Source organism: Penicillium verhagenii, assembly GCF_028828195.1.
Source record: "Penicillium verhagenii strain IBT 33310 chromosome Unknown utg000008l_segment0_segment0, whole genome shotgun sequence".
NCBI classification, from domain to species: Eukaryota; Fungi; Ascomycota; class Eurotiomycetes; order Eurotiales; family Aspergillaceae; genus Penicillium; species Penicillium verhagenii.
The window spans coordinates 1,387,919-1,411,403 of NW_026643172.1; the positions used below are offsets into that span (position 1 = coordinate 1,387,919).

Genomic DNA, 23,485 nt, shown 5'->3' on the forward strand with positions numbered 1-23,485 from the left:
GGATGTCGAGGGAAGCAAGGATCGTTGCGACTATGTGCGTTGAGATGAAGAGAGGAGAAAATCTTTCAAAAGGAATCCTAGAGTATCCTTGATACTTAACCACTTTCTGGTCCACTAGCGAGATACATGGCTGTTGATACATGGACTTTTGTGCAAATATAGATGATAAATCCAGCTTATCGTGGGTGGCAGGGCTCATCTCCAATCTCCTCCATCTTCAGCTCTAACAAGGTGGTCATGTGCTTCACCACTTCCCGATACTTGTCCTCATGGTAGCAGTTGAACAGTTCCAATGGATCCTCATCCAGATCAAATAGTTCCCACTCTTTCTCCTCGCCGCCAAGTCTTGCACCTTCGATGCCAAAACTCTCATTGTACCAATAGATCAGCTTATACCGCTTATCTCTCACGGCATAGTGCGCATGCGCATCGTGTATAATATCGCGATGCATCCAGTACCGGTGGTAGGCAACCTGCTGCCAGTCCGCCGGCGTCTTTTGTTGCACCAACGACCGGAAACTGACACCCTGCATATACGTTGGCAAGCGTAGCTTTGCGAAATCCAGCCATGTCGGTGCAAAGTCGACATTGCAAATTATATCGTTGCAAACGCTTCCAGCGGAGATCTCACGCGGGTATTTGATCAGGAAGGGCATGTTGAAGCTGTTTTCGTAGACGAGGCGCTTATCGAACCATCCGTGTTCCCCAAGGAAGAATCCTTGGTCAGATGTGTAGATAACGATGGTATTCTCGGACAGACCCTCTTCATCAAGGTAGTCTAGCATCCGACCCACGTTATCGTCGACGCTTTGGATCGTGCGCAGATATCGCTGCATGTAGCGCTGAAACTTGAACTGGGCGAGCTCCTGGCGTGTTTGGAAGGTGAATACGGTACCGTCTTCTTTATCGATCAATTTCATTTTAGTCACATCTTCAGGGTCAGGAATTTTTCGCTCCTGCGATGACCATGAATCCACCATCTTCTCTCCAACGATATGGGCGGGTCCATCAGGTTGTGCAAGTCCGAGATCAAAGTAAGTGAGATCTTGCGCCACGCGCATCTTGGAAGCAGCGGCTGATTTGGCACGGTTTTTATAGTCATCTGTGAATGTATCAGGCACCTTGATCGGGTCTTTATACAGGTCTTTATGCTTCGGGTCGCATTCCCAGCTACGGTGGGGCGCCTTGTGGTGACACATCATGAAAAACGGCTTCTTGGTGTCTCGAGATTTGATCCACTCAAGACTTTTATCAGTGATAATGTCCGTCGCGTAGCCCTTCTCCCGCACAGTTCCGTTGGGCCCAATGAACTGCGGGTCATGATATTCGCCTTGTCCAGGAACAACTTCCCAGTAGTCGAATCCTTTCGGTTCGTGTGCCTCCCCTTCACCCAGGTGCCATTTTCCAACCATGGCAGTTTGGTAGCCGCCCACTCGGAGGTGCTTGGCCACGTTTGGCATGTGCTTGTTGATTTTGGAATCGAGCGTCATGACGCCATTGACGTGGTTGTGGGTACCTGTCAAGATCGCGGCACGGGACGGGGTACAAATACTGTTGGTGACATAACAGTGGTTGAACTTCATGCCTTCGTTGGCTATCCGGTCGAGGTTGGGAGTGTGGTTAATACCAGCCCCATAACAGGAGATTGCTTTGGAGGCATGGTCATCGGCCATGATGAAGAGAATGTTTGGGCGAGCGTCCGCCATGACGTTAACAAGTGAAAGAGTCTAAGCTCAGTAAGAGTGATTTCTGTCGGTCAAGTTGAGAAAAGGCTTTGAGAAAGCAACTGACTGAGGTCCTCCACGGTTATTATAAACTCAGAAAGGGAAGGACAGAGGGGGTGACGTGTCCATAGGATGAAAGGCATGATTGAGATTTCGAATCGCGTCACCACAGGATGTGCTGATTGGGGAATTTATGTAGCTTCAGTCTCTGCCAGCCTTTGGAGCCCCGTAATGGATCTTTTGTAGCGATGTGAATGGTAGAGACATGCCGAGTCGCGTGAATATCCAACCTCCTCCCCCGCGGATCCACATTTGAGCGGCACTCGCCGGTAGTCGGTACTAAAGCTCTTTTATTGGTCAACTTGACAACCCACATTTTGTTCCATCATAATTTTTGAATATCCAACACCTGTCAATTGATAATGGCCGTTCAATGAGTTTGATGCATAATGTGTACATAATCAATTTTTATTGACCTGCAAATGTGTATATCCTGCCCTTCGTGCCTACCTAGTAGGTACACGGACCCAGGTAAGGAAGATTTCACGTACTTAGCAGTACGATGTGTATAGATCAATTAATATTTGAATATATATATGTTCAAATTTTATACCCACCTAGGACATATATATGCACACATGAACTGTATGTACATCTCAAGGGGCACATTCAATGTTTGAACCTTCAAATTCAAACATCAATTGGAATGGATCAATCAATCAATTCAAACGTTGATGGGACTTGAGTTTCAAATGTTGAAAACAATTGATTAAAACCAAGTTGACTAATGCCGTTTATATATAACATTGAACGACAATTCAAATGGAAACAGTGGGAGATCCTTACATAAAGAGGTGCTGAGTCCTTCTACTATTTCTTTAATGTTTGAAGTAAGACAGATTTGAACCTTGGAACATCAATACTGTGCAGAATAATTTTTTTGAAGTATGGATGGATACATCTATGGTCATTCCCGAAGTATTACCTATTTATGATTCAAATGTTGGCTTTGTTTTTGACGAGGCTTGAAAGTCGACTCAATAAGAAAGAGTCCTTTCAAAAGATTATCAAGGCTAGGGGAATAATAGACGAGTAACAAGCACTTGAGGGAACAAGAGGAGAGAATAACATAAAGTTGGCATGAGCGTGTACACATGTAGGTGCGCGGGCATTTGATCCAGGACCCAAGATATGATACACCAAGCCATCCCACAGGCCCCAGTCTCAGCTTCAGGACTTTGGTTCATGACAGGTAGTACATGTAGGCAAGGTTCCAATGTTGTACTACTAAGTTCTTATGACGGTGGACTTCAAGGGGCAAGTGCTCACATGAGCACATGAGCACATGGGCAAGACATTCAAACTTGGAGTTCCAATCTTAAAAGAGCCGAAACCGGTGATTTTCAAAGTCAATTCAAGTGCTTGTCCGTATCCCAAAATTCAAATCTTCTTTGCAAGCTTAGAATTTGACGATTCCAAGCTGAAAATGACAGCTTACTTAATGTTTACATTCAACAAGGTCTGTATGAATCGAGACGACATTTCATTGATCTAACATTGGAATATTTATTAGTAAAGGCAAAAAGGATGTGGTCTCACCGCAGAGTCTTACGACATCAGGGAGGTGCCCAGGTGGACAGCAGCAATAAGGGTTTGAGTGAGTCGACTGGTGGCTACATTCAGGATAGAACTTTGTGCATATACCTCAAACCTCCGAGGCTTGCAAAATTGAAGATTTGAATGAGGTCTAAAATCTACACTGTCTCTTGGAGTGTGCAATTTCTGTCCATTCGAGAATCACAGTGGTTGATGGTTGAAAAAAAAGTCACATTGCAGCCCGGAGACATGTATGGATTCAATGTAAGGACGAGCTGGGTCTCACCTAGGCAACAGAGAGACTACCGCCATTTGTCTAGAAAGTGGGCATGTAAAGAACCGTTAGGCTTTATCCACCCAAGTTGGCCAGTGCGCTACTTAAATTGGTACCGAGCATGACGGATGATAAAGTTCTGTCACATGTGGTTGGATGATTGGCAGTTCAGGCGCCATACTAGTATGTAACAAGAACATGTGTACTACGTAGTACGCTTGAGTAGTTAGGTGAAACGATCGTACGATATGAACGTGGAGGTCCTATTGCCAATTTTGGTTATGCCAAGGATGAAATTTCTTTACATTTAGGTGAAATGGCCATGAGGTTCAAATGTTACCTATTTAGGTTGAAGGCTGGGTCCTACGATCTCGAATTCTCCAAATCGAGAATATTTTGCCTATCAAGGTGGACGGGATAGTTTTACTTCGTACTTTATCTGGAATAGACACTTGATCGTCGCCAGAGAGACTGAAGATCGACAGAGTTCTGTCTCACCATGGATAATCAAAGCAATTCCGTATTAATCTCCCGTATTCCTGTGTTTCAAACCTGCATGGGGGGCGTGTTGATGAATAAGAGAGTTCTAATTTCCGGGCCAGAGGCAGCATATTAAGTGGCGGCGACTATTGACCAGGAGTGCAGGACCCTAAGCCGATCTGCGGCGAGTGGAAATAAAAGAAAAGAGGCCCTGGCGGGATTTGGAAGGCGTTGGTCGAATCAGAAGAGAGGGAATCCACGAGCAACACATTCTCGAGCTACCCAATCGGCTCAGGCCGAGCCGGAGAACGGAGTTTTGGGTCTAGAATAAGAATAGAAGTCGGGAACGGCAGTTCAGTCACAAGGCGCTGAAAGGTGAGGGATCGGCCAGTCGATATGGCGATCTGGGAGCACGTTCCTGCATGACACGGTGGAGACTGCAGGGCGTAAGGGAACTTGCGTTCATGTTCAACGGCGTGATACGCCTTCGACGCCTCCTACGGGGCTGAACTAGTGATCTTGCGTTGCATGGACCACTTTAAGCGATCCTAAACGATGCATGTGGTTTATATCGGATACTCGGGAGGGTGATTGCGGCAAAAGTTAGCTTCGGGCGGATGAGATATTCTCGGCTAGGCTGATTGAGAGCTGCGCGTACACCGTACTCCGTACCACGGAGTAGGATATGATATAGTGTGATCCAAGGTTTGGTGGATATGGAGCGTAGTCTAGCCAAGCTACATGTGCTGCTCCGGATGTCGGAGTCATAATGCTCGTAAATGCTCGTGTGGTCAAAAAGGCAGGTCAACTTGGTCGACGATGCCTAGAATGTGGATCGGTGTGAGTCGTGTGCTCCTCGGGGTCTTTTCGGGGTGGTCCCATCGAAAGATGTCCCACGTTTCTTGTTTTTTTTGACCATGCTTGATGAATGATTTGATATGATTTGATCGGGTTGGTCGAAGCGGATCTCATGCCATATGGTTAGCGTGGCATAGGGATCGGAGGAGACCGTAAAAAGCATAAACAGCGCAAGAAGCGTGAAAAGTGTAAATGTAGGCAAGAATGCGGATGGGGCGGGGACTCCGGACAACTGACATGGGCCAATGGTGGAGCTGAAATGTGACTCCAGTGAACTGACTCCGGAACCCCATGTGCGTCGAGGGAGCGATGTGAGTCGGGGAAAAAAGTGGGGAGAAGACAAGGATGGTGGAGTAGATATCAAGAGATCTGATGATGTGATTGGTTGTAGATGAAATTGAATTCATGGGAAACAGTCAAAAGACCCAAAGCGGCAATTCCAAGTGGGGCCGCAGCCTCGACACCTTAATAAGCTTTGAATTGAGCACGGGGTGAAATGCACACCTCTGATTGGCCAATTGCCTGTATATCGAAATCCGTGCAACACGAGCTTCTTCTCTTGTCCTTTTGAACCATCTCCCGTGGTCGCATGAGAAAAAGCCATCTCTGTCCATGCCAAATTATTGCCAATATCGCCAATACTCGCTAATACATCGCCAAGTTACGCCTTGCAAGTCTTGGTGTTTCTTGTGTTTTGCTTGTCTATGCTAAATTTGATATCATTCAAACGGCTTATAATTACATTGTTAGCTTAAAAAAGAAAAACAAAGCCGATCGGGGTCTCTTTAACGGGCCAAAGAACACCAAAAAAAAAACGGAATCCACTTTCGTTTCTAATTTCTAATGTACGACTTGTAACCAAAGAGGTTCAAGTCCAATCAACCTTGCTCGTCTCAGATTACATGCGCGTGCTTCCTTCGTTGGTCTTGTTCTAGAAGGGACCTATTGCCACAGGCTAATTAGATTGGGAATATTGGGATTTATTTTTTTCTTTTTTTTTTTTTTTTTTTTTTTCGCCCCAGCTTCTCTCCCGTAACCAGCAAACTTGTTAGATGAACATTCAACTTCTGACCACTCGCGTGCCTTGAATGCCACACTCGGTCAATGCACCCGAGGTTGTCCCAGCATGTCGCAGAATGGGTCCAACCCGGAGCCAAAAAAAAAAGAATCCCCAAGAAATCCCCCAAAATGAACAAGCCAAACGACCCAGAAGACTAGTGCTAAAAAGGGAGATTGCCCGGCTCCACTATCATCGGGAATCGTGCTCCCATGCATGCATTCTATAGGCCCCTGGCCACTTGCTTTCCCTCCCTCGTGGTTCACCTCGCCTAGCGCCCTGCTGGGTCTGTTTTTTTCCCTCGTCGCATCGCGCGGTTTAGCCTGTCGTGCTGTAAGATAAATATGTCTTGATCTGCTCCTTTTTTCTTTTGTTCCGTGTCGCTCTTTCCCTTCGAAACCAACCACCCTTAACAAAAAAGCAACCCTTGCTTCCTCACCCATTCGGGTTCGAGTTTTATTTCACAATGGAGGCCCCTAAGGAAGTCCTCTATCACTTCGAGGAGATGGAGATCCATGAGAAGGCTGCCTTCGATGAGATCATCCGCCCCGCCGACAGTTACACCCCCGATGGTCGCTACTGGGCCGATCTCCCCATCGGCGAGCGTGTCAGCTTCTGTATGACTCAGGATCGCGAGGAGATGAAGAAGGAGTCCGCTTGGCTCTGGGATATGATCAAGACTGATCCCCTGTCGCCCATCTCCTACTACCTCCGCAACTTCGTCCTGCCCGGTATGGGTCTGGGTCTGGAAGGGTGAGTCGAGATTCCCAATCCGGAATTCTGACATATGCGGGGCAACCAAACTAACCAACCTTTTTTTAACCCTCAATAGTTACGTCCTTTTCTCTATCAGCAACGTCAGCGCTTTGTTCGATGTTAGCTACAAGGATTGCTGGAAGTCCGGCAAGACTTGCAACCCTAACTGGGTCGCCGCCGTCAACTACATGGAGGTTGCTGGTATTATGGTTGGTCAGGTTCTCGTTGGTTACTTGGGTGATGCGTAAGAAAATTCCCTGGGATGATTCTACCCGATGATTTGCTAACGGTGATGATTATAGTATTGGTCGTCGCTGGGGTCTTATCCAGGATGCTATCATCATGTTCATCGGTCTTGTCATGCTTACTGCCGCTTGGGGTCTTACCGAGAACGGCTGGGTTATCTGTTACATGTGGTCCCTCTTCTTCTACTCTATCGGTGTCGGTGGTGAGTACCCCATGACCGCCACTATCGGTATGGAGAACGGATACGGATCCGGCAAGGTCACCACTGCTCAGGATCGTCTTCACCGTGGTCGTACCGTCGTCGGTGCCTTCACCATGCAGGGTTGGGGTCAATTCGCCAACCAGGCCATCCTCATCATCCTCCTGCTGATTTTCAACGGCGGTCACTCCACCGGCTTCTCTCCCAAGACTACCCAGTGGGTTTACCGTGTCTCCTTCGCCATCCCCGCTGCCGGTACCCTTTGGCTCGTCTACTACCGTACCTACCACATGCGCGCTGCCTCCAAGCAGCTCGAGGCCCAGAAGAAGAAGTCCTCTGTTACCGGATACGATAGCCAGTCGCTCAAGCTCACTTTCCGCTACTTCACTCCCCGTCTTATTGCCACCGCCGGTGGATGGTTCGCCAACGATGTCTTCTTCTACGGTAACAAGCTCTTCCAGAGCAACTTCATCAAGGCCATCAGCAGCAACGACGACACTGTCATGACTGGATGGCTCTGGACCCTGGCCAACGTCGGTGTTGAGCTGTTCGGTTACTACGGCGCTATGTGGACCATTGATAACAAGCTCTACGGTCGCAAGTGGGGTCAGATCATTGGTTTCATGATGTGCTTCATCCTCTTCGTCATCCCTTGCTTCAAGTACGACTACTACACCAGCAAGGAGAACATCCACTCTTTCCAGGCCATGTACTTCCTGTCTTCGTTCTTCAACCAGTTCGGTCCCAACTGTATCACTTTCCTTGTCGCCGCTGAGGTCTTCCCCACCCCTGTCCGTGGTACCGCTCACGGTATCTCTGCTGCTTTCGGTAAGCTCGGTGCCCTGATCATCGCCATCGTCGGTTCCTACACCACCACTCCCCAGCGCTTCTACATTGTCCCCTGGTTCGGTCTTCTCGGTGCCTTTGTCACCTACGTCTTCCTTCCCGATACCACCGGTCTGGATCTCCGCGAGCAGGAGCGCCGCTGGCAATACCTGCGCGCTGGTCGCGAGGCTGACTACCACGGTCCCGCCGTGCACTCCAAGCACTTGTCCCTCTGGGAGAACTGGACCGGCAAGGGCAAGTACTACGATGCCGAGCTGGACTACAAGATGAAGGTCGAGGAGTTCCGCGGCGAGTGGGAGACTGCCATGGCCTCGCGCACTGCCGAGTCCGAGACTGCCTCTGAGGATCTTGACATCGATGAGGCCGTCCTCTCCGGTTCCATGCACAAGTACTTCGAGCGCACCAGCCCGAGAATGGAGGCCATGAAGAAGGACAACATCGATCCTCTTGTTCTGCCCGCCGCTGCCTCTGAGGGAGAGAAGACTCTTTCCCACGAGTAAGCGGTTCAAAAGATCCACTTGATCATACGCAATTGCTGTTCCTAGTCTCCCTTCCGAACTTGGATATATCTCTCCTTTCTCCTCGCTTTGAATATACTTCTGGGAGCGGACGGTGCAGCTTTTGTATAATATTAATATACTTCCTGGATTTGATTGTTTTTTTTTTCTTGAAGGAACATTGGAACACGGGAGATTGTACAAGGATGCCCCCCATTATGCCATTGTTAGAATACCCCTGAATACCCTGAGTTTCATCTTCTCCTTTTGTTTATATAAATTTCGTTCTTGAATATAGCAATATCAAAGATTTGCATTTCAACTTGGCATCTGATTCTATTTCAATGTAATATAATTGATCTAGTTCCCCACCTCCTGGATACGTCTGCTCCAAGCACTTAAGGCAAAAAAAAAAAAAGGAAACAGCCTTGGAAAATGGTTCAATGCACATGTGGGCTCGAGTGCTTGGACCTCCAGGGCTCGGAAGCCCCGGAGCTTCCCTGCCGTTCAAATGTTACATAGTAGTATATACTATTCGAATATTATTTGACAAAAGGTTCCTAGTATTGGAACTACTGAGGAAATAATAATTCAATGTTGGCTCTGCAGTCCCGAGGCCCTGTCGTGCATTCCCGCAGCCACACCTTATTTCACAAAGAGGTACTTAAGTATACCCCTTGCACACTCTTTTCTCTACCACTGTGTGTGATGACGCGAATGAAATTTCTTTGACTGGGACTAACCGGCCCTAACATAAATTTGGTAATATGTCAGGGGCCGGTTAGCTTTCCTGGGTCACTCAGCGCGTCATCGGCGATTCTGCGATAGATCTGCCACTGCCCTGAGAAGATCACCACTCGGAGCTCCCGAAATTTCTGCCGCGAGGAGCGCCGGCATATGAGATTACATCTGCGGACTGGCATGCAGTCACCATCACCATTGCATTTCTTGGGAATGTCTCGGTGCTTCTCACGTTTGATTCGGATATATCGGTAGCTTGGATCCGATTCCCCTCTCTCGATCTACTGTAACATGTTGAAAATTGTGGTGGAAGAGAATCAACATCATGTAAAGTCGTCTATCTTGTAGTCAATGTTTTACTTTACGTTTTCATTATAGCCAATAGGAGGAGACGGCTATGTTTTTTATATGTAGTTCTTTCTACTCTTTCTTCTCTCTTCCAATTTTTCTTTGGCTTTTTCGTATCTGTTTTTCCATCTAGACAAATTCCATTCCTCCCCATGGAAACATATCGAGCACATCCGTCTTGACCCAATATCCTCTCGTGCCCTCGCGATTAATCTCCGTAGAATCTAGAGCGTCCATCGCCCGCCAGACGGCAATCTCCGCATCCCGTTTTCGATCCCAGTCCCCTTCACGTATAACTTCTCCTTGGATCCTCGCCTTTGCCTCAAATGGCGTGAATGCACGTAGCGACGGCAAGAAGTGCAGGCCTTCCCGGCGGTCGTCTGCCTTCAATGATAGCCGCTGCTGTACCATTACACAATATAAATCGTCGGTGCGCGGTAACAATTTCTCTTCAATGAAATTGGTCACACTAGTAGTGACCTCGTTGCTCGCAGTTCTCACGTCATTATCATCAGTGAGCGGCGCAACAATCTCCATAGTAGGATCTGGGTCTGTTTTGAGAACGAGGTGGACGGATTTGCAAAATTGAAAGTGATTCTGTAGAAGAGAGATCACAGAGTCCAGAGATTGTAAGTCCTGATGGGCGCCGGCAGCAGCGAGATCTGCTGTCTTCTTGTTGGCTGAAGTAGCTGAACTATCCATAAGGGAAGGATCACCCTGATGAACCGGGCCAGACTCGGGCGCTACTTTGCAGCAGGCACTATAGAGACGGGGGAGATAAACGTTGACGATCACCCCGTCAAGGCAGAATTGGTCGTTTTCTGTGATTTGGTGGACTTCATCCCAGTATCTATCGCGTGATTTTTTTGTGAAGTGAGTTTATACTCTTTTGAATATTCTCTGTTGGGTTGGGCACTGGGGAAGTGCAGACGAAGCCTTGGACGTACCTCTTTTTCCATAGAACTGCTTTGTGGAGGGATAGTGATATGCAATCATCCTTTCCGCTATGGGCAGTTAATGACGGGTGTAAAGCACAATTGACGACACCATTTCGGAGAGAAATATCCTTATTAGGTGATCTCTTGTCTGTGAATAGTTGCCATGGAGAACTTGATCCAAAGCTATGAGCGCGAATATCGACTTGAATAGTGCCAGTCGTAGCCTTGTAGAGGCATCGCGTCAAGTTTCCTGTTATTGCCTCGTAATCCATTGGTAGAGAAAACTTCGGCTGAATTTGGGGAATAGGAAAAGAACCGGGTCGTAAGTCGGATATTGGAATTCCATGACTTTATCGAAATGTATTATATAATCACATTTGTTGTGTGCGGAAGGAAGATGGCGGACTGCGCTGCTCGAATTCGACCACCCTGGTGTGAACATTTTCCTATGTTAGTATGGCAACGCCTTAAGTGCTGTCTCTTATACTTGTTTACGGTTTAAATTGACAAAATCAGATTGCTGATTGATAAATTTCAGAGTAATGGGGATATCCGCTCAGCGCCCGAGCAAATCATCTCACGCCTGGGGCTTTTATTCTGAAATTTTCGGGCAATACATGGCTTGGATTTACAGTTTGACGACATCTGGAGATGGCTTCGGTCAAGCGGACCAACAAGAAACCTTGGAATGTCTGCCCCATGATCTCATTTGCCCTCAAAATAGGGCTTTCAAATTTATGCAACGTTGCCAGGAATACGAGAATACGGTGAGCGGCAGATGGATAAAAAGTTTTGAGAAGTGTAAGGTTTGTTTGAAGTTTGTTTGGAATTTTGGGTTCTGTCTGTATATACAGGTCTATATCTATATGCATGAAATCATTCTTTTATAATGATCCATTGAGGCATATCCAGCATGCGACAATGGACCCAGAACCTCTATATCGCAAAAACAATGAAAAACGTTCACAAGTGGGAGAAAATATTTCCAGTCTAAAATGTCCTGACCAAGCAGGAGATCAAATGAAAGTACTGATGTTCTAGATGACACTTAGCCCAGAGTAACAACGTACTGGGCGCTGGTAGAGCAAGAGTTGGTATCGGTGTCATCGGGGTGCTGGTAAGAGGCAGCACAGTTGGTATCACCAGCAGCACAGGTGGCAGTAGTGCAGCTAGAGTCACTGGGGACAACGGAGAAACCGGAAGTGATGAAATCAGAGTCAGACTCGAGGTTGATGGAGGAAAGATCCCAGTAAAGGGTCTCGCCTTCCTCAGTGTACTCAAACTGGAGGACACTGTCCTCGTTGTCGGTGGTGGACAGCTTGATGGAGATACCGCCACCATCGGGGTTGGTCTGCCACTCCTCGCTGTAGGTACCGCCGCCAGAGTTGAGGGTCTGCATGCCACCGGAGGTAGACGAGGTGCTCCACAGGTAGACGTTGGTGTCCAAGTTGTTGACGATCTGGACGCTGCCGGAACCAGACGAAGTGGAGCTGGCACTGGTGCTGGAAGTTGTGGAGGTGGCGTCGCGAGCAACCATGTTAGGACGGGGCATGGCGGCAGCGGTGGCAGCAAGGATGCTGGTGATAAGAACGTTGGTGAAGTACATCTTGTAAAAAAGATTGGTAGAAGTCTTCAAAAAAGAAAGTGAAGGGTCTTCAAAAAAAAAGTGTATAAAACGAAGTGATTGTGTTGACCGAAGGGCCGTCTGTTCAAAATTGAACAAGAGAATGTGAGTGTCGAAAAGACACGAAAACACAAAGAGAATGGAGAAAGAGAGTGAAAGACTGGACTGGTTGAGAAACAAAAAAAGCCATCTCAGGGCGACATGAAGACCTATTTATCCTACATGGTGGAGTCGGTAACGGCCGGAAGCTGATGAAAATGCAAAAAGTTTGGGGATAAAGAAAATTGAGCAGTGGAAGTATGGTTGAGCAATAAGGTTATTTCGGGTGGAGCCTTGATGGAAGGCCAGACCTTCTCGACCACTTTGTCATCGCCTCATCGCCTTACGTGGAGACCCCATGCCATCAGAGTTCTAGAAATTTCTTCATCCGTTCCTTCCACTTCAACGGTAGAGCTTCTTGTTCGTCAAGAGCGGAGGCGACTTTGACATAAGCTGTGGCCGTTTTGGGGTTCTTGGTCCACCTACGTACCGGATTTCCTTTTGACAATTTTTGGCTTCCTTTTCCGGATTAGTGCTCACCCTGTCGCCGCTTTTACTCACTGAGTAGGTCTGAGCACGGCCTTCGGCTCAGTGAGTCTTACAGAAGCCTTGCTCATGCTCAGTGAGCCGGGCCTGAGCAGACTGATCACTGAGCAGCTCCCCACCGTCACGTGATAGACCGGTGACGCTTAGTGAGTACTCAGTGAGCACTCACTGAGCGCTCGGTGATCATGATTGGCTGCTCACTGACACCCATACCTCCGTTGATTACTAAGAGGCATTTATTGTCCACCCAGTCTACTACCAGTCTATCCCCGAAGAGGCATATTATCTCCATCACTGATTACTGATCTATCTATATTTTGATGGCCCTTAATTACCGCACTGTCTGTGTTTCATAAGCTACTTAATCTCCTATCCCCTCTTTAACACTAGAGTATAATAACGTAAATCTGAATTATACCGTAGTGCTGAATACTAGTCTGTGAAAGAAAAAAGATTCAGTCATACACAAGACCCAATCACACAAACAGCGAAGCACTCAAGAAGCTAGAGAATCGAGGCCATGTCATCCAGGTTCTTACTCATCGCATTGGTAGGAGAAATCGTTCGGAGAGAGTTCGCTCGCGAGCCTCTCTGCCTCCTCAATCTCTCCATTTTCCACCAGCTCCACGACCCGGTCGAATGTTGTCTCCAGCTTGCTGCTTTTCCTCCCTGAGGGCGATTTTACCTGACAGGTGGGCGTAGCCAACAGTGTTCAAAGAACGGAGAATAGACGGGTGTGTAGCATACCCTAGTTTATGAGTCATGTTAGCTATACTTCCCTTGAGTTTAGTAGATAGAACTTACGGAATTCTTGGAGCTTCTCAGCACTTAGGCCATAGATCAGTTGAAAGAGGCGTCGCTCTTCTGGACAGTGATCTCGTGACTCGTCGTGATAGGAACATAGAAGCATCTAGCAGAGCGTCACCACCATGAACCTCTGATGAATTCAAGATGTAGATGCGATTTCTGTGTGTTCTGTTGAACCCGGTAACATGCTCATAGGAACATAGAAGCATCTAGCAGAGCGTCACCACCATGAACCTCTGATGAATTTAAGATGTAGATGCGATTTCTGTGTGTTCTGTTGAGCCCGGTAACATGCTCACGTAAAAACGTGAGGTAGTTTCGCTCTCTGATTGCGGCGGCCGATAGAGGCCACTGTCAGATCCACAAGGATCTGGGAGAAACGAATGGTAATGAGGGAGAGAAAGAGACGGAGAAAGAGGAGAAGAAACAACTGTATTCTTCTACAGAGCGGGATGGAGAGGGGAAAGGAAGAAGGAAGGAAGGAATGAGAGAGATAAGCTCTCACTTCCCTAAACTACCGACTACTAACCCTAGCCCTCTCACACACAAAACCAACCCACGCGCTGGAGCATCTAGGAGCAGACCATGTGATACATCACATGGTTCACAATCTCCAACAGCCACCCCTAGGTCAAATCCCAATTTCAACTTTCCGACCGGCAGAAAGTAAATTACGAGTAATTCCAAATTGATATTAGTTTCATTATTTTGAACTCCATTATGTTCAGCGCTGCATTATACATTAAATCCTTAAAATCTATTATATATAATATTTGAACACTATATGATATATATATACTATATTATATTAATTACTTCTCTTTCTCTATATAGGTAAATTATCATAATAACTAGCAAGAAAGAGAGGCTAAACCCTAATTAATAATAATCATACAATCCATTCTTAAGTCTATCCTCAAGTCTATCCTCAAGTCTATTCTCAAGTCTATCCTCAAGTCTATCCTCAAGTCTATCCTCAAGTCTATTCTCAAGTCTATTCTTAAGTATATTCTCAAGACTACTCTCAAGTCTATTCTAAAAGTGACCTGTATTTGGATCAAATCCCTTAAGATATTCCTATATATGATAAATACAATACGGGAAACAGTGCGGTGAAGTTAGAAACTGAAATTGGGATATGACCTAGGGGTGGCCTCTATCGGCCGCCATACTCTGATGTTCATCAATGACTCTAGGACTATATTGAGCGTTGTCTTGACGTCCCTAACTTCTTCTTTCAGCTGTTCCAGCGACTCGAAAAGAGACGCGCCATGTTCATTGGCCATGATTCGATGATTGCGAACGATGCGATATGTGGCTTGGTTTGCTTCAGCGGCGATGTTGGCTCTCTGATCATCAATCGTATTCTCGTTGGACAGGATTCCCGAGACAACGAATTGAAGGTCTTGCGGGTGCTGCTGCTATGCGAGGGATGTGTCAGTTAAGTCATACGTAAAGATGATGCGTACTGACCTGAGAGACCTGGGGGGTTTCGGCCGAAGGAATCCCGGCCCGACGCAGCTGCTTTGGTTGGCCGCTTGAAGAGCTTCTTCCAGAAGCCGCGTTACCTCTTTTCTTAGGCATGGTGTCAAGAAACTGAGTTGTTGAAGTGAAAGGTAACAAGAATGCCTAAGTGTGGGTGGGAATCGTGAAGAGAGGATGATGATGATGAGAATGGACCTTGGGTTGGCTCGCAGAGAAGTCACTCTTTCTTTCTTCTGCGTGAAATTGGCAGCAACGACCACATCATGTTGACTCGAGAGCACGGGACTTGCAAATTTGGAAAGTATCAATCAAAAGAAAAAGAGCAGAAAAAGCATAAAGAAAATTTAACCGGTCACAATAATAAATAATATTCTGACACCCGGAAACAAGAGACTTTTTTTGGCCTTCTTTTTGAGGAAAATGGTACTTCTTAAATGTTACTTTAGCTCTTGTATATGGGAGGGTTTATAATTGATGGTCAAGAATGAAGAAGTAGTTAAGGCATGCCTAAACATGATGATCAATATATACTGGGCTCCTGGGACTGGTATGTGGCAAATTTTAATTGCGGTCGACACTTAGTTCCCAGGAATTGGACAAAAACTAAGTACGCTTAAGAGAACTACAGTAATTCCTAGGAGTATTCGTAAAGATCAGACAGGTGATACTTGAGGGGTAGCCGAGAACAAATGAGCAGAGCTAAGTGTTCCTGGGAGCAAAGTGCTAGATAGTAGCTGATAGGCCAAGTTTTGCTATCTGTTCTGTTTGATCACGTCGTTCATTGTTAGATGAGGATAGTACGTAGTCAAGTGGGAATGGCCATTCGCTTTTATGTAGGTGGGATGATGAATATCTTGTTTTGAGCGAGTGGGGCCTTGAGGCAGCGTAGTGAAATTCGTTTTATTGGGGTAGCTCACGCACGTGAATCACATCATTGCGCCTGCGCAGTGAGCCTGAGCCCAGACTGAAAATTACTCAGTGAGCCTGAGTCTGAGTGCCCTCATAAAAGCGGCGGCATCCCAAATAGGAAATCCCCACCCGTCAAAGAAAATCCAGTACGTATAGTGACCTACGTAGGGTTCGCCTCTTGCCAACACGGAACCAAAGAACATAGGCGGCAAAGTTTCCTCGCGGGACCTGACCTCGGGATTCAGAACACCAAAGAGAAGACTTCTCGAATCTGGGTTCTCGAATGAGATACTATTTCAGGCCGGGTACCTTTTCTCCGGACGTCTTTGAACCTGAACAATTTCCAAGGTTCCTCTTGAAAAGAAAGAAAGAAGAAGAAAGACGTTCAGGGAACAAGACAATTTGGTCCAGAAGGTACACGCTCGTCATAGTACCAAGAGATTAGGACCCTCCCCCGTAGTTTTCATACCCCCCATCGATAAAATTAGCCTGTCTGACCAAACTATGCACTGCCAGATGGCTGTGGCGATGCAGGCTCTGATCGAATGGTGGCAATGGGTAGCAAAGTTCTTTGTAAATCGAATTGGGTCCATTGCTTGACAGGTCTACCAAATGTTGCATGTCAAGAATAATCTTTTCGACAGATGCAGAGTTTGCAAAGAATCGCCGCAGCACATTGAGCGCGACATTTGCGCTCCGGATTGCATGATCGAAGTCGATTTGCACATCCATATCTGGAGCGCAGGGGAGAAACAATGTTAAACGGGTCGCATGGTATGCGCATACCGCAACGTAGGGTGGGAGTAGGACCGGTGAAGGCGATAAATCTAGAACGCCTCGAATGATGCAATTAATGCTTTGAACATGCTCTTGGCACTTCTCCAGGGCCTGTGCTCTAAGATTGGGTTCGATAGAGTCGGTGATTATTTTGGGGGCCGCGCCATCGTAGTTAGGAAGGAACAGCCGGTACAGGTCACAATGGGCTTGGTGCCAGGTAATCGAAATTTGGAGATAGCGCACAAACCATCGCGAGCTTACCATCTGAGCCACGCGAGTGGGGGTTGCGACCTGATACTGAAAGGAAAGTTCGATGTCAGCCTGGAGTCTCCACAGGTCGTTCTGGATCTCCTGGACAAGCCCACTCAACTGCGGGAGTGGGTGTTCCGAAAGTGCGAGTTGCCGCGTAAGCCGCATAATATCCTTCAAAATTTTGGAAATTCGAATCCCAGCCGAAAATAAGTTGCAGCCTGCTGCTGGATCATTGTCCAGCCATGGCCAGTGTGTGCCTGTTCTAGATATAGGCTGACCATCTCGAAACTCTTCTTCCGAGCTTGGGAGCCGCTGATAGATGACAGAGTGGGATATCGTTTCATACTCCGGGAGGCCTACAGAGAATGAGCCATCGATAGAGCTAAGAGCCCAAAGGACTCGTCGACGTGTCTCTTGGGCTATGAAGCTCAACTCCGGCCGTTCGTGGTTCAGACGCAGTGCAATGGCTCCTCTGGCTGCTAGTCCGGCAAGCATAAAAGCCCGCGAAAAGCGACCAATCTGTATATAGTAGTGAATGACGAGAAGAAGAGATTGCAAGCAAAAAATGGTAGGCTTCTCCAGTTGATTCCAAATGTTCATTTCCACTGTCGATATCCAAAGGCGACTTTTGTCCGAGGGATCTGTATCAGTTGACAGAACTTCTTGAACTACCGCCACGAGTGCAAGTCCCAAATTTTGGTCAAGAGTACCTTTCGTCGATTCCTGGCGAACAGAGGATTCGTGCAAAAAGGCATACGTCAGGATTGGATAGAGGTGTTTGAAATAATCATTGATGCTCTGCTCAAGTTCATCTCGTTGGATAAGAGAATTTGGCCTACTTGCTGGTCAGGAGTCACTGTATTAGGTACCTGCGTAAACAAAGACTTACAATGTTTCTTCATGCTTTCCATTATTGCGGTGTATTTCAAGCTTGTCTTGTGTTTCATCACGACTCGAGTCGGATTTTGTCGGGTAATGACATCGTCTTTGACGGCGCTGGCAATTTGCGCATTCAGGGGACTCTCCTGAGCAGCGTGCTTTTTGTCGACGACATTCTATGCAAGCCTGACTTCCTCGGCGGCGTTCGGGATGGTCTGGCGCTTTGAGATCTGCCTGTAGGTTTACAGGACCAACTCGCTTTTGAAAGGAGCAGGAGAATTGTAGGCGTTCACAATTTTCACATTTGTCCTGTCGACGATCACAGCGTACCTATGAGGATATTAGTTACTATGTCTTAAGAGCGACCTTGGAATGATGGGTAGATTGGTATGTGGTAATAGAGTGAACCATTTACTTGATGCGTACTACATACCTTTCGGCATCGACATTGAAAGCATGGAGAACGCTGGACACGGCCCATCTGAAGGTGCCCGAGAAGAGTTTATGCTTTTGGTATATTCCGAAACATGAAAAGGCGATTCGGCAATCCCAAGGCTCGAGAATGAAGATTCTTGTAGATAGATGAGGCCCGCGTACAAATGGCCTAGTGCGTGTTAAAGTCAGGGGAAATCTGTTTACCGGCTTTTTGTGGGGTAAAGCCCTGATCACTGATGCCATCCGTCGTTAGATCACACCACTAAACCGTTTCAGTGGGATTCTCGTAGCCTCAAGAAGATATTTGGCTCAAAAACTGGTTCCTATTAGTACTATACAAGATTCGAATACATCGCCATCTTCCTACAGTTGTTTAGACAAAATCCTGCAAAATCATGTATAACTTCTGGGTATAAATTTTCCCACTAGAGACCGGCCTCGGGATAATGATTGGCTCTATAGGTAAATAGTCAACTGGTAAGACTATTTTCTCATTGATCAAATGCCATGTGAAATCTGTAGAACTCATATTCCAGGCTTTAGATCTGTGCAATAAGTACTATAGGTATGAAAAAGGCAGAACGTATGATCTATCTGAAAATCATATGGTGATCAGGTATTACCGAGGTAAGCCGCACCCGTTGATTTACTGTGAGGAGCGATGATCATTTACTACGAAGTGCATATGATACAGACGATCTATGGGACTACATCCTCTTTGATAGGCAGCAGAGAAGCGGAGAACCCCCTCAAAACCAGATTTCTCGCTCATACGTTAGTCAAAAGTCCAGTTGGAATGATTGTCTACATCACCATTAACTAATTCCCCACCGTTGATAGGCGCTTCCGAGATCCCCGGAGCTCCGGACTATCTAATCTTCCGAATCCCCACCCGGCATCTCCCTTTGCCATTAAGAGTAAAAAGTCACGAATCAGCCAATTCTGTCCCCTAATGCCTTCGCCCCTCGCCTTCATCCCTATGAATCCGCCATCATGAAATTCTTCGAAAACAAATTCACCTATGACTACTCTTTCCCTGCCGTCTCTCTCGCCTACTTCCTTCGCTACCCAAACCCCTACTCCCGCCATGTCCTCACTACCGACGTGATTGATCGCTACGTCGATCCCAACACCCAACGTCTGCATACCACTCGCCTCCATCTGAAAAAGTCCAAGGTTCCCGCCGGAATTCTCAAACTACTCCCCAAGGGAATGGGCGGCTCCGATAACTCCGGCCAGAGCTACATCCTTGAGACCACCGTCGTTGATCCTCACGAGGGCTGGATGGAAACCGAATCACGCAACATGGAATGGACGGGTATCCTCAGCGTCGTGGAGAAACAGCGATACCAACGGCTCCAGGCCGAGAATGAGGTTCGCGCTCTTGACGGTCTCTCTATCGATCAGCGAGCCGAACAGACCACGGTCCGCACCACTGTGACATTCAAGTCTCGACTTGGACAGGGCAAATTGCTTGGCAGGAAAAAGACGGACCCAAATGAAGCGGAGGAAGATGTTCCCAAAAAAGGATTCTTCTCCTCTCTGTCTACTGCTGGTATCCAGAGAACCATTGAGCTGATCGGCGTGAGTCGCACCCGGGACGCCGTGCTGAAGAGCAAGGAAGGAATGAATGTTGTGCTCGAACGTCTTCGCAGTGGCGGCATTGTTGCTGTTCTGGAAGGTATGCGGCGAGATCGTGAGGCATTGGGGCTCGACAAAGCCTTGGCTCGTGTGTAGCTCGGCCGCATGGGGCTGGACTCACAGGCCATCCCTGGTGTGGTCACCATATCAAATTAGCCTCTGGGCTTCTGGCATTTTTTAATGTTTCATTTTGAAACATATGCCTGCATCTCTTTTTACTCTCTTTTATTTCCAGCGTGGAGTTACGGAGTTTGGGGCATTGACGGACACTCTCCCATGATAATTTCTGATTTATTTTTCACGGCTTTTCTAATTTGAAAACGAAAACCACTGTACATGGCCATCAAGGCCTGCATATTTCAAGCATTTGCTTTGAAGCGTTGTATCATACCGAAGGGGAACTGAAGGCCTGGGGCGGAATGGCCATCCTCAAGTGTACTATATCATACTATGTCAACTTTTACTTCATTATGGACTTTTATTTCATATTTATCTCTTGTCTTCATTGATCTACTTACTCACAAGTCTTTTACCAAAACCAGGTACTATTTATATACTACTAGCATGTGGTGATCCATATCAGCTCAGAAACGCGTACCAGGGAAGGTACATTCGCGTCCAAACATGCATCAACACTACTAGTACTGCCTTCAAACTTCTTCGAGTCGAACAATTTCGCGTTTTTATTCTGATTCCATTCACAGCTTTCCCACCTACCCCGCCCTCCAACACGTTTCAATATCTAATTGACGACCAATCTCACTCTTTTCATTCTAACTGAACCTCGCCTTTCAGCCCTCCACAAAAACCCCATACTTGATACCACACTCCAGGCCACAATTTGCCGTATTTCTAGCTTTTGATAAGCGAGGTGTGGTCAACTGGCCTTTCTTGCATGATGTCACGGCGAAGCAAACGCCGCAGGTAGGTTGATCCGTGAACCACCTAAGAAATCAATGAAATCAATGTTTGTGCTAATTTACCATGGTATGTAGAATCAAGAATCAAAGAAAGTCGTTAAAACAGGGCCATAGCTCTACCAGTGACGACTATCCTTATTGCCTACCGATGCCGGAGGCTGGTGACAGCCTCGAAGTCACAGCATCCAAGCTTCATGGCATAGCCGATGCAATTCACAAAGGGGGCAAATTCTTCATGACGAATGCAGAAATCACCAACCCTCCTACTCGTCCATGTAACTTGAAGGAACCTTCCCAGATCACAGAGAGAATGGCGATATGCATGATGAACCCGGCCGAGCAGGCTGCATATTGGCAATGGAAGCTGAAGAAGGTCAAATTACCGGTCATTGATTGGGTTGAAAACAGTTTAGATTTCTATGGGCGTGACTCAAAGAGGACGTTCACCTTGCTTGCCACGGCCATTGATCTGATCTGGGATATCCGAGGCACAACCCTACAAAACGCATGTTGGATCAGCCATCACAAGCCCGAGGTGATGGATCTAGTGATGGCTGTGAAAAAACTATTAATTGCTCAAAAGAAGGTGAACGCCTTACAATTACTCTCTACAACGCTGAATGAGAGCTTGAACGCCGAAATCCAAACCCTTGAACGTGTGATGGCAACTTTGTACACGAACCTTGGTCAAGAGCTAGAGCGTGTGAGGGTGACTGTGAACACGAATTTTCACCAAGAGCGAGAGCGTGTGCTCAAGTCAACCAAGTCTATCCGCGAGTCGCAGGCGTTACTCACATGGAGACTCGATCTGTTGATGAAGACTCGATCTGTTGATGCGATCTGAAAATTAGGGTGTCCGCTTTTCATATTCTTGTCTACGGCTCTTCTAATTCGTGTGGTTTTTTCTTCCGGCGTTACACCATACCAAACCACGATCTTATGCGAGATACAAAGGAACCAACAACGTCCTGTGTTAAATTATTCGTGTAGCATACACTGATTGGTTCAAATGATCCGCCTTCAGCGCTATTCTCTGATTGAATGAATGAATGAACTAACGAATGAATGATTGTTTAATTCTACCTTGATTCTTACTTTTAGCTTGGCAATAAGCTCTGTATTTTTTATTTACTTTTCTCTTATTACGGTATGACTGTGACTGCCAGTTATTTCGGGACAGTAATACAAGAGAAGCACTATGCTGATTAATAGTACTGACTCGACATCAAAGATTCACCTGCCAAGAATCTTGGACTACTGGACTTGACTCAAGGTCGCTGAATTGACTATACCCTTGTTCTCCACCTGGGCACCAGATTCCGAAAGATCCGCTGTTCTCACCAATGATAAATTGCAGCACGTCCCACCTGAGCACTCTCCAGCCCAATATATGACGCAGTTGGATATGCGCAAAGCCTCCTGTCGGAATGCGCCGAACCGACTCCGCGTCTTACGTCAGAAGATTCTTGCTCATGGAGACCCTGGATGATTGACAGGAGATTAGCCGAGTGATCACCGTCTCAGATCTGATACCGCATTGCGGCATTGGTATCCCGTTCTGCGACAAGGATCGGAAGCTATCGGGCTTGTTGTTGCAGAGCATAATGCAAAGACGATATGCAGGCAACCCTGGTGTAACCGAGATCTTGCCAATTTTTGCCAATTTTGCCAAGAAAGGACGGTCTCCGGTCGACGATTTAATATGTTTGGAACGAAGGGGAAAGAAAAATAACCATTAGCTTTCAGGTTAACGATGGCTAGGCTGGTTATCGTTTGGGTGGGCCAAAAGCCATACCACAATTTTTTCTCTCTTACTTTCAAGTTCTCCTTTTTTCTTCTTTTTATTCTTCCAATCCGCTTATTCTTCCCCGATAAGCAATCTCTACTGATTTATTTTCAGTCCACAGGCGAGTCATACGAGAAGTACTCCGTACCTCAAGATTATGATACACAGGGTTCGATAGCGCCACCAACAGGAAGGGGACAACAAGGGTCCTGTAGGCCACCATCATGGACGCCCCTAGCGAGATAGTGCGGACCCATACCGAGACATACGAGCCCCAGGAGTGGCCAGTTCCTACTGAGCTGCAACCCTGACTTCCGATCGCCGCTTGGATTTGCCCTCTTTGTGAAATGTAATGCGGAGACTGAATCAGTTAGCGTGTCGAAGATTGTTCCCAATGTTTAGAAATTAAGAAAAAAAAAACCAAATTCAGAAATTGACCTATCGGTGACTTGAATTTCTATGCGCTGCACGACCCTGCAGAAAGTATCTCCGAGGTACTCTGGAGGAGAATGCTCGGAAGTTCCCTTTCTAGTTTCTCCCATTGCTTGATCACATTACTGTGTCTTCTCTTCTCCCTGGCATTCATGTTTTTTTTTTTTTTTTTTTTTTTTTCTGTTTATAACTTCATAACCAATAATCGACTTCCTTTGGCCTTGTTCTTTCTCTTTTTTTTCCTTTCTAAAATTTCTTTTAATCCGGTAGCTCCATTCCTCTTTCCCCATTTCCACTTATCCACCTTGGCAAAGGACCCTTTTTTGCCTCGTTCCCGAGCACAGACTCCGCTCAGCTGAATTCCATTGGCTTGGCTGGTTGCGAAGAGGATCT

At 46.7% G+C, this 23,485-nt stretch overlaps 8 protein-coding genes across 8 annotated transcripts; 3 read left to right on the plus strand and 5 right to left on the minus strand.

Annotated features, from left to right (window-relative positions):
• Positions 1-176: 176 nt before the first annotated feature.
• Positions 177-1,706, minus strand: N7466_008492 (sulfatase family protein; the record flags this gene model as incomplete). Its single annotated transcript, XM_057167881.1, has 1 exon — positions 177-1,706. The coding sequence occupies one exon, from the start codon at positions 1,704-1,706 to the stop codon at positions 177-179; it is 1,530 nt and encodes a 509-aa protein (XP_057018512.1).
• Positions 1,707-6,455: 4,749 nt separating this feature from the next.
• Positions 6,456-8,536, plus strand: N7466_008493 (uncharacterized protein; the record flags this gene model as incomplete). Its single annotated transcript, XM_057167882.1, has 3 exons — positions 6,456-6,742; positions 6,822-6,989; positions 7,048-8,536. The coding sequence occupies 3 exons, from the start codon at positions 6,456-6,458 to the stop codon at positions 8,534-8,536; spliced, it is 1,944 nt and encodes a 647-aa protein (XP_057018513.1).
• Positions 8,537-9,751: 1,215 nt separating this feature from the next.
• On the minus strand, positions 9,752-10,324 carry N7466_008494 (uncharacterized protein; the record flags this gene model as incomplete). The annotated part of the gene is made up of 1 exon (XM_057167883.1): positions 9,752-10,324. One exon carries the CDS (start codon positions 10,322-10,324, stop codon positions 9,752-9,754), a length of 573 nt encoding a protein of 190 aa, XP_057018514.1.
• A 1,284-nt stretch (positions 10,325-11,608) lies between these two features.
• Positions 11,609-12,166, minus strand: N7466_008495 (uncharacterized protein; the record flags this gene model as incomplete). The annotated part of the gene is made up of 1 exon (XM_057167884.1): positions 11,609-12,166. The coding sequence occupies one exon, from the start codon at positions 12,164-12,166 to the stop codon at positions 11,609-11,611; it is 558 nt and encodes a 185-aa protein (XP_057018515.1).
• A 1,202-nt stretch (positions 12,167-13,368) lies between these two features.
• On the minus strand, positions 13,369-13,679 carry N7466_008496 (uncharacterized protein; the record flags this gene model as incomplete). Its single annotated transcript, XM_057167885.1, has 2 exons — positions 13,369-13,517; positions 13,574-13,679. 2 exons carry the CDS (start codon positions 13,677-13,679, stop codon positions 13,369-13,371), a joined length of 255 nt encoding a protein of 84 aa, XP_057018516.1.
• A 2,732-nt stretch (positions 13,680-16,411) lies between these two features.
• On the minus strand, positions 16,412-18,359 carry N7466_008497 (uncharacterized protein; the record flags this gene model as incomplete). Its single annotated transcript, XM_057167886.1, has 3 exons — positions 16,412-17,834; positions 17,889-18,208; positions 18,312-18,359. 3 exons carry the CDS (start codon positions 18,357-18,359, stop codon positions 16,412-16,414), a joined length of 1,791 nt encoding a protein of 596 aa, XP_057018517.1.
• A 947-nt stretch (positions 18,360-19,306) lies between these two features.
• Positions 19,307-20,050, plus strand: N7466_008498 (MSF1 domain protein; the record flags this gene model as incomplete). The annotated part of the gene is made up of 1 exon (XM_057167887.1): positions 19,307-20,050. One exon carries the CDS (start codon positions 19,307-19,309, stop codon positions 20,048-20,050), a length of 744 nt encoding a protein of 247 aa, XP_057018518.1.
• Positions 20,051-21,022: 972 nt separating this feature from the next.
• N7466_008499 (uncharacterized protein) lies at positions 21,023-21,718 on the plus strand (the record flags this gene model as incomplete). Its single annotated transcript, XM_057167888.1, has 1 exon — positions 21,023-21,718. The coding sequence occupies one exon, from the start codon at positions 21,023-21,025 to the stop codon at positions 21,716-21,718; it is 696 nt and encodes a 231-aa protein (XP_057018519.1).
• Between the last annotated feature and the right edge of the window lie 1,767 nt (positions 21,719-23,485).